This window comes from Ictidomys tridecemlineatus, chromosome 4 (assembly GCF_052094955.1).
Source record: "Ictidomys tridecemlineatus isolate mIctTri1 chromosome 4, mIctTri1.hap1, whole genome shotgun sequence".
NCBI classification, from domain to species: Eukaryota; Metazoa; Chordata; class Mammalia; order Rodentia; family Sciuridae; genus Ictidomys; species Ictidomys tridecemlineatus.
Genome location: NC_135480.1, coordinates 108,264,144 through 108,273,966, shown reverse-complemented (window position 1 = coordinate 108,273,966; position 9,823 = coordinate 108,264,144). Strand labels below are relative to the sequence as shown.

Below are 9,823 nucleotides of genomic sequence, written 5' to 3'. Positions count from 1 at the left end.
GTGGTGCTGATGTGACAGGTTGCTGGAAATGGGCATTGTGACCTCTGAGAGCCATCCAGACAAATCTCCCTGTTGGGAAGTTCCATTGGCAATCACTCCATGTATCCCTGAGTGCCCCGGACGCTTGGACTGACTGAGAAGGATCCTTAATGTCTAACAGGAAAGGCTCAGAGTGATTGGTCCCTCCATCATCCTCTTTAGTTCTTAGCACTTGGCTCTTCAGAGTCTGGGAGCAGGGAGTGGTTGTTCAGAAGGTGACCTCCAGACATGGGACAAGTGACTATTGGGATAGGGACTATTCCTCAGCTGCCACAACCTCTGGGGTTCCATCCCTGTGGTATATCACCAGCACTTCTCCTTGTCTCATCTGTTCATTCTCACTTGGCTGAGGATAGGGCTAGTGGTGGACTTGAATTCCTTTAAGACCTGTCTTCTTTTTCCTCAGGGGCAACACATAGCATCTTTCTGGATTATAGAAACTTGAGTAAAATCAAATTGGCATTAAAACATTAGCAGAGAACTTGGTTAGTCTCCTCCAAGTACAATGTAGGAACAGGAGTGACTTTAAGGAGTGACTCTTTGTTCACAGCAAAATTCTTGCAGGGAGCAGCAAGGATCTCAATAACTCTTGGAGGCTCCCTAGCTGGGAAATTTCAAGTTGGCCCTAGTGACGTAAGCCCATCTGCTCCCCCTGACATCCTTTCTTGTCTTTTCCATGGCTCGCTTTAGTGTCTGTATGAATGTTCCTTTATCAATCTGGCCCTATGGATCTTTGGCCCTGTGAACCCCCCTCCCCTCTGGCGGCCACATATGGACCCAAGTCTCGGACTTGGCCACACTCCCTTAACCACTTCCACTTCTGAAATCTCACATTCTGTTCTCTGGCTCTAGTTCCTATCCTTCTAGCTGTCACTCTGTTATATTCATTCTGTCTGTTCTTAATGCTGTGGAAGCCCCTAGTTTGTAGAGACCATGGTGTTCTGTTGCTCTGATTCAGTCTTAACTGATCTTGGTCTCAGTTTGAGGGGAAAGAGGAGAAGTGAAAGAGGCCTTCCATTGGGTAGGCTGTTAGGGCTGAGGCTGGCCCTGAAGCCTGGCTGTTTTGGAAGGGGAGGAAGGGTGGGAGCCAGCTGGGTTAGGGGCTCTGCGGAGAAGCTGTTCAGAACAATGGAGAACAAAGCCTAGTCGCTCTTCCGCTGAGGCCTAGAGCCTGGCCTTGGCCTTCCGTGAGCAGCTCCAGGAAATGGCTGAGATTCCAGATTTGGAAGGAAGAGACCTGTAAACAGGAGCTAGGCTCTGAGAGGGGAGAGCAGCCTCTCCAGGTTGTGGGGAGGGGCTGATATGGCAGACTGGGAAGCTGCAGAGCCAGATGTTCTGATTCTTTCCTATCTTTTGGCCTCCCTTGCCCCCAGCCCCATGTGTCTCTGGGGAAATGGACCATGGAGTGAGCATCCACTCCTGCTCCTCTGCAAGTATTCTCCATGGCTCACAGCCCCATTGCCCTCTGTCCTCAGCTTCTTAGCACTGTGTCCCTGTGATCACCTCTTAGTTTCCACTCTACTGTGCAAGGGGCCACCTGGATGCAAAGGGGTAAAGATTGAGATTCAAGAATAGTACTTAGTGAAGCTAGTCAATCCCTAAAAAACAAATACCAAATGTCTTCTTTGATATAATGAGAGCAACTATGAACAGAGCAAGGAGGAAGAGCAGGAAGAAAAGACTAACATTAAACAGAGTCATGAGATGGGAGGGAAAGGGAGAGTAAAGGGAAATTGCATGGTAATGAAGGGAGACCCTCATTGCTATACAAAATTACATATAAGAGGTTGTGAGGGGAATGGGAAAATAAACAAGGAGAGTAATGAATTACAGTAGATGGGGTAGAGAGAGAAGATGGGAGGGGAGGGGAGGGGGGATAGTAGGGGATAGGAAAGGTAGCAGAATACAACAATTACTAATTGGGCATTATGTAAAATTGTGGATGTGTAACCGACGTGATTCTGCAATCTGCATTTGGGGTAAAATTGGGAGTTCATAACCCACTTCAATCTAATGTATGAAATATGATATGTCAAGAGCTTTGTAATGTTGTGAACAACCAATAAAAAAAATAAAAAATTAAAAAAAAAAAAGAATAGTATTTAGGAAGAATTTTAAGGTTGGAGGATTAAGGAGGTGGGTAGAGTTATGGTGTTAGGATTCCCTTTCAGAAATTCCAAACCAGACATGAGATAAACCTTAGGGCTGTAGTTAGGGTCAGGGGTTATGGCCAAAAGGTGGAGGTCAGGGAGTTTCTCGCCTCTAATCTCCGCCCAGTTCTCCAAGGCATTGAGGGCCAGGCAGGAAGCATCGGTTTCCTCAAAGCTGCTTCCCTACTGGGGCAGAGTCTCAGTCACAAACAACCACGGCCACCCCACCCAGCCCCTCCTTCTCTCTGCTGTGAGCTCAGAGCAGTGGGACAAAGTGCTCGGGACACAGACAGAGAGGCCTGAAAGCAGCCATGGGATCTGGAGGAATGGGCCTCCTTAGGGTCAGGTGGCTCCTGCTTCTCCTTCTTCTGCTCGTTCTGGGTGAGTGGGGCCCTCCCTCTCCTAGCCCATGCTCCCTGATACAAGGCTCAAAGAGCATTGGCTCTTTTACTTCCCTTTGCAGTGGGCATGCCAGAGATAAGATGATGGTAACCATAGTGTGTATGTGTGAGTAAGTGTGTATGACAGAGAGACTATGCAAGCTCTGGCCTGGATGCTGTGCATGCTAGCCCTGACCTCTCCCAGCTAGCTTGTTATTTGGGAATGAACTGTCAGTAGTACAGACCGTCAGACAAACTCCTGCACAAGGGAACATAGTATGGTGCATGGATTTGGGAGTCTTGTGGATAGTCAGACCCAGCTCTGTTTCCTTTTCCCTCCCAGGCAGCAAGGCTCAGGAGTTCCCACCTCAGATTCTAGTTCACCCCCAGGACCAGCTGCTCCAGGGCTCTGGCCCTGCCAAGATGAGCTGCAAAGCATCAGGCCAGCCACCTCCTACTATCCGCTGGCTTCAGAATGGGCAGCCTCTGAGCATGACGTCCCCAGACCTACACCACCTCCTACCTGATGGAACTCTTTTGTTGCTGCGGCCTCCTGCCCGGGGACATACCTATGATGACCAGGCCCTAACCACAGTCTTGGGCGTGTACACATGTGAGGCCAGCAACGAACTGGGCACAGCAGTCAGCAGAGGGGCTCGGCTATCTGTAGCTGGTGAGGACTGGGAGGGGAGGCTGAGGGTGGAGAGACCTGAGATGAGATATTTGTGCTGAGCGATATGTAAGGGGGTAGCCTGGCTGGGGGTCCTTGAAGGGAAAGCTGGCTTTGCCTGAACCTACATGTGAGGCTCAGAAGGTGGGCAAAGCAGAATAGGGTGATTATGGCAGGAGATGCCAATGCAAGACCCTGGGAAAGGAAGGCCTGAGCCCTGAGTCCTGCTGACCTGCTGTCCTCCCCACAGTCCTCCAGGAGGATTTCCAGATCCAGCCTCGAGACAAGGTGGCTGTGGTGGGGGAGCAAGTTATTCTGGAGTGTGGACCACCCTGGGGCTACCCAAAGCCCTCAGTTTCATGGTGGAAAGATGGGAAACCCCTAGTTCTGCAGCCAGGGCGGCACACGGTGAGTGGAGCCCCCTTCTGTCCTTCATTCTGTCCTGGGCACAATTGGTGTATCTGAGGGAATGACCGGCTCCCTAGCCCTGTATCCCCCGGCAGAATTAGAGGAGGGGAAATCCTGAAGCTGCCCTCCAGCCTCAGAACCCCACCTACATTGAAAACTTCACTTTGTACATGTCCCTGACAGATGTCCAAGGGTTCTCTGCTGGTGGAAAGAGCAGAGAAGAGCGATACAGGGACCTATATGTGTGTGGCCAACAACAATGCAGGACAACGGGAGAGCCGGGCAGCCAGGGTATCTGTCCAGGGTAAGGGATGGTCTACTTAAGCAGATTGGGGGAATTCTAGTTAGGATGGGATGGTCAGATTTGGATTTATATTAAGGTATCAGGGCTCACCCTGGGATCAGGATCTGGGTCTGGGTGACAGGGGCACCCTGTAAGGGAAGTTTCCCCCTTACTGGAGTGAAATAGGAGCATCCTAGACCTAAGAACTCTGGGAATTTGAGTTCCTCCATGGCTGGGGGATGTTACATTCCTCCATCCCTTCACTTTGGCCTGTAGGCCTCACCCCAGCCCTATGCTTCTCACAGAGTCCCAGGACCACAAGGAACCTCTGGAACTTTTGGCTGTGCGCATTCAGCTAGAAAATGTGACCCTGCTGAACCCAGATCCTGAGAAAAGTCCCAAATCGGGGCCTGTTGTCTGGCTCAGCTGGAAGGTAAGACACAGGACTCAGGGGTAAGAGCCAGTTCAGAGCTCAAGAAAGTATTGTTGGGAGCTCCCTAACCACCCTTCACCCTTTCTCTACCTTCACAGGTGAGTGGTCCAGCTGCACCTGCTCAGTCCTACACAGCCTTGTTCCGGACCCAGACTGCCTCAGGAGGCCAGGCAGTTCCATGGGCAGAGGAGCTGCTGGTTGGCTGGCAGAGTGCAGAGCTTGGGGGCCTCCACTGGGGCCAAGACTACGAGTTCAAAGTGAGACCATCCTCTGGTCGGGCTCGAGGCCCTGACAGCAATGTGCTACTCCTGAGGCTGCCAGAACAAGGTCAGGAACAGATCTGCCTAGAACCCAACCCCAGGCTCCTTCTTGACTGAGTACCCCTGGACTGTCCCACTCTTGGATTCTCTTCTGCCCAGCCAGGCAAGCAGAACTAAACAGAGCTTCTATTGTCTTTAACGGGACTCTAACTCTTTGTCTCCCATTCTAACTTTTTTTCCTGAAAGAGTCCTGAAGGATTAGCATTACTTAGCCTCTCTACCTTCCCTCCAGTGCCCAGTGCCCCACCCCAGGAAGTCACCCTAAAACCTGGCAATGGAAGTATCCTTGTGAGCTGGGTCCCACCACCTGCTGAAAACCACAATGGTGTCATCCGTGGATACCAGGTATACTTTACAAACGGACAAAGCCTTTCCTCAAGGGACCATCACCCCCCTTTTCTTGCTGTAGCTACTGAGGAACCGTACCTGTGCATAGACACAAGAAAAAGAACAGGAATTGAACCAGGCTATATCAGTGGGACTCAAAGTGTGGTTCTTGGATCCACAATATAAGCATCACCCCTGGGAACTTATTAGGAATACAGATTCTCAGGTCCTTTCCCAGGCTTCCTGAATCAGAAACTCAAGAATGGTCTTGGCCACCTGTATTTTAAAAAGGCTATAGGTGATTCTAAAGCATGCTGAAGTTTCAGAACTGATAGTGTTAGGCATATTTAGCAAATTACTTTACCCGGGGCTGGGATGTGGCTCAAGCGGTAGCGCGCTCGCCTAGCATGCGTGCGGCCCGGGTTCGATCCTCAGCAGCACCACATACAAAGAAAGATGTTGTGTCCGCCGAGAACTAAGAAAAAATAAATAAATGTTAAAATTCTCTCTCTCTCTCTCTGTCCCCCTCTCTCACTCTCTCTTTAAAAAAAAAAAAAAAAAAAAAAATTACTTTACCCTTCTTCTGTCTAGAGAAAAGTCTATCTTGCTTGGTAGAGAAGTGGGGAATAGGAACTATGACACTTGTTAGGAGGAGGGTCCCCAGTAGGTGGCAGCACAGGATGGCCACATACTGAGTCTGCAGATTGAAGGCAGGCTCAGTTGCTGTGACAGTGCCTGAGACAGCTATTCACCTTTGCTTCTGCCCCAGGTCTGCAGCGTGGGCAATACCTCATTGCCCACAGTCAACTGGACCGTAGTGGGTGAGCAGACCCAGCTGGAGATTACCACCCGAATACCAGGCTTCTACTGTGTGCAAGTGGCTGCAGTCACTGGTGCTGGGGCTGGGAAACCCAGTACCCCTGTCTGCCTCCTTTTAGGTGAGGACAGCACCCTCAGGCCTTACCCATATCCTCGAGCCCCCCTTCCCCTCCCCTATCCTCTCCTGCCTCACACTTTCCAGCTTCTTATTCCTATCTGCTGGACCTCACTGGACCTCCTCCTGAGCTCCACATCCCATCCTATACAGAGCAGACCAGTGAGCGATCTGCCCGAGAACCCAGCAAGCACGGTCTCTGGACCCTGGAGCAGCTGAGGGCCACCTTGAGGCGGCCAGAGGTCATCGCAAGCGGAGGTGTCCTGCTCTGGCTGATGCTGCTGGGCACTGCTGTGTGCATCCACCGCCGGCGCCGAGCTGGTGTGCACCTGGGCCCAGGTGACAGTGGGGACCTCCCGGTACACAGGCCTCCCCTGGTCCAGCCAGAATGGCTACAGAAGTTTAGATCTCTGGCCAGATGATAGATTTAGCCTTTCTCTCACTTTCAGGTCTCTACAGGTACACCAGTGAGGATGCCATCTTAAAACACAGGTGAGTAATCAAAGGGGAGGGACATTGAATGAAGGAAAGGCAGAGGGGGATCAAGAGACAGTGGAGTTGGGATAGGAAATAGAATGCCAGGCAGTTTGGAATCTTAGTATCTGAATCTCTCCAGGGACTCCAAGTGACAGCTAATTTCCCTTTCACTATTGTTCTAGTGTACCACTTGACAGCTGAGAGTCATCAAACAAGAGATTCTGCTAAAGGCTTCAGTTAGCAGCTGGCTTTCTGTTTTGTTTGTTGTTATTGTTGTTTGGTATTGGGGATTGAACCCAGGGCTTTGTGTATGCGAGGCAAGCACTCTACAAACTGAACTGTATCCCCAGCCCTAGCAGCTGGGCTTCTAAACCCCCCATCCAATGCTCTTGTCACCTGCCTCTTACTGATATGCACTGCACTCTATTAACTCCAGAGTTAATAATTACAATATGACCAGTTTTAATGTCTAGTTTTCTCTATACTCGGTGTCTACCTAGTAGTGCCTTTGCATTCTGTGAATAATCTTGCACTGAGCAACCAGACCTGCACCATTATTCATCCATACTTCCAGCAGAGGGCATTCAATCCCTGCATCTTAGCTTCTAACTCATTATTCAAAAACAGGGCCATCCTGTAGGTACTTCTGCTCCATCTGATTTGCTGCCAAATCATGAGATGTGATACTAAGAAAGTATGCATCCTTTTTTCTCCTAGTAGCCAGGTTTTGCACTAAGAAACCATTCCATCTCTTTGCCTACTTGTTTTGCTCTTCATTTGGTTGAATATCCTATAGGAGGCTTCACACTCTAGATCTGCATTGGTCAACTAAAGTTTATTGAGAATCTTTTATGTGCTATATATATCCAGGCCTTGAGCTGCCCTTTTTTTTGGAAGGGGGGGGGTACCAGGTATTGAACTCAGGGGCACTCGACCACTAAGCCACATCTCCAGCCCTATTTTGTATTTTATTTAGAGACGGGGTCTCACTGAGTTGCTTAGCACTATGCTAAGTTGCTGAGGCTGGCTTTGAACTCACAATCCTCCTGCCTTAGCCTCCCAAGATATTGGGGTTACAGGTGTGCATCACCACGCCAGAGGAGCTGCCATTTTGCTGTCAGATTCTCTGTCTAGAGCAAAGTTCCAAGCTGGCTGGCATTGTGTTCCTGAGTTTTTCTGTGTTCATCGGCTTCCCTCTTCCAGCTATCTCCTGAGCACTGTGTGCTCCAACATGAACTTTCTCTGGCTCCCCTGGGATCTTCTTTGTTCTTGAAGGAGATTCCATTCTAATTGTTTGGTTCATCCGTTCCTTTGGAATAGTCTCCATCCACCAGGAAATTTCAGTCTAGGCAGAGACAGGCATGAAAACAACCCAGTTTTGGCAGCACAAAAGCATGTATAAGATGCATGGAAAGGATTGGAGTGGAGAAACAGGAGAAAAAAAATTCCGTATTTATTCTGACAGTAAAAATGGAAAGGGCAGATGGAGAAACAAAAAAAATCACCTGCTACATCCACATGAAAAGACAAGTATTTTTTTCTGGTTGGGGAATAAGGTATGAATGTGTTAGAGCAAAGTTAGGTTAGGAAGCTGGAAACCAAACTAAGGGCCCTGTTCACTGTGCTAGGCATCTGGACTCTTACCTTGGTAAACAGGGAGACACTGAAAGTTCTAGGTAAAGAATTGCTTTGATCAGGTCCTTGTTCTTAAAGGATCACATAGGTAGCTGGAAAGCAATATTCATTTAGCAAGCTCTTAATTTACCAGCTGAATGATCTCACATTTCCTCCTTTAAATTCACAGTGTCAACCTTATATGAAAGGTCTTATTGTTTCCAGTTTACAGATGGGGAATCATGGGCTTAGACAAGCTAATTGATTTACTTGACAGGGGCTGTAAACTGTGGTGCCTAGGGATTGTCAACCCATGTTTGCTGGCTCCAGATCTTTTTTTTTTTTTTTCACCTCATTGTCCATAGCTTTCTCTCCTTAATACCCCACAATTCTTGGCAACTTGGTCTTTCCCTGGTCCTAGGATAAAAAGAGGCACTGAATTTGGGGCACCAAGTCAGAGTCTATGGATGGCTGAAAAGAAGTAAAGATAAAGCTGATATTACGCTCTCATTAACTTCTTCTGAGCTAGCGGTCTTGGCCAATTAGGTTCCCATTTTTCTCCCTGCCTAATGTCCCCCACCCACCATTACCATTGCCCCAGAATGGACCACAGTGACTCCCCCTGGCTGGCAGACACTTGGCGTTCCACTTCTGGCTCTCGAGACCTCAGCAGCAGCAGCAGCCTCAACAGTCGACTGGGAGTAGACCCCCGGGACCCTCTAGACTGTCGGCGCTCCTGTAAGCATATTTTTGGGGGGCAAGGATCCTAGGGATGGAGAGTGGGGAGGTGGGCTACAATGTGTTCACCATAATTCCTCCTGTCATTTTTACTGCAGTGATCTCCTGGGACCCCAGAAGCCCTGGTGTTCCCCTGCTTCCAGACACCAGCACTTTTTATGGCTCTCTCATCGCTGAGCTGCCCTCTAGCCCTCCAGCCCAGCCAAGCCCACAGGCCCCAGCTGCCAGGCGCCTCCCGCCCCAGCTGGCCCAGACCTCCAATCCTTGGCCCAGCTCAGACAGCCTCTGCAGCCGCAGGGGACTCTCTTCACCGCGTTTGTCTCTGGCTGCCACAGAGGCTTGGAAGGCCAAAAAGAAGCAGGGTAAGATAGGAAGGTGTTGGTGGTGGGAGGGACCAGGAGTGGAAATCGGGTAGGAACTGCTGGCCAGGTGTTGGTTGTGGCAGCTGCAGACACCCGCTTCTTTCCCTTTCCCGAGAGCACTCAGCTGGGAGATGGTCCCCTCAGCTTCTCTTTACAATAGTGAGCACTGTACCTGCAGTCAATTCAACTCAGTCAGCACTTAGTAAGCACCACTGAATGCCATTTGTTTGTGATAAAACAGATACCTGGCACAACCCTTGCCTGCTAGGTGTTCCTAGCCTGTCTGATGAAGGAATTGACCAGCATACAAGTAATTCTAGATCCTGGAAGAATGTGGCCAGTGCTAGCAGGAAACCTCAGGCTTGATGAACTCATCTATGCACTGCATGCAGGTCTGCTTGGCACCAACTCCCAACTTGCTGCTCAGAGAGGAATGGAAATAGCCTGCCCTTGGTATCCACAGGTTCCATATTCATGGACTCAACCACCCATGAATTAAAAATACTCAAGAAAAATATTGTATCTGTACCAAACATGTACAGACTTTTATTTTTGTCATTTGTCTCTAAATGCTATAGTATAAAACTATTTACATAGCATTTACATTATTTTAGGTTTGATAAGTAATCTAGAGATGATTTAAAGTATGCAGAGGGATTGCTTAGGTTGTATGAAAACACCATGCCAT

At 49.3% G+C, this 9,823-nt stretch overlaps 1 protein-coding gene across 4 annotated transcripts in view; it reads left to right on the top strand.

Moving 5' to 3' along the window:
- Positions 1 to 2,381: 2,381 nt before the first annotated feature.
- Positions 2,382 to 9,823, top strand: part of Robo4 (roundabout guidance receptor 4) — a 15,055-nt gene continuing 7,613 nt past the window's right edge. Inside the window, exons 1-12 of one of the 4 annotated variants that reach the window (XM_078047244.1) lie at positions 2,382 to 2,570; positions 2,913 to 3,182; positions 3,490 to 3,647; positions 3,831 to 3,951; positions 4,236 to 4,363; positions 4,462 to 4,690; positions 4,916 to 5,028; positions 5,780 to 5,948; positions 6,098 to 6,283; positions 6,394 to 6,436; positions 8,637 to 8,773; positions 8,872 to 9,135. In XM_078047244.1, coding sequence (XP_077903370.1) covers positions 2,501 to 2,570; positions 2,913 to 3,182; positions 3,490 to 3,647; positions 3,831 to 3,951; positions 4,236 to 4,363; positions 4,462 to 4,690; positions 4,916 to 5,028; positions 5,780 to 5,948; positions 6,098 to 6,283; positions 6,394 to 6,436; positions 8,637 to 8,773; positions 8,872 to 9,135 — 1,888 coding nt within the window. In that variant the 5' untranslated portion in view covers positions 2,382 to 2,500. Of the gene's footprint in view, positions 2,571 to 2,912; positions 3,243 to 3,489; positions 3,648 to 3,830; positions 3,952 to 4,235; positions 4,364 to 4,461; positions 4,691 to 4,915; positions 5,029 to 5,779; positions 5,949 to 6,097; positions 6,284 to 6,393; positions 6,437 to 8,636; positions 8,774 to 8,871; positions 9,136 to 9,823 lie in introns of all 4 variants that reach the window. The other 3 variants (XM_013364852.3, XM_005339529.4, XM_013364855.3) reach the window with 3 other exon arrangements.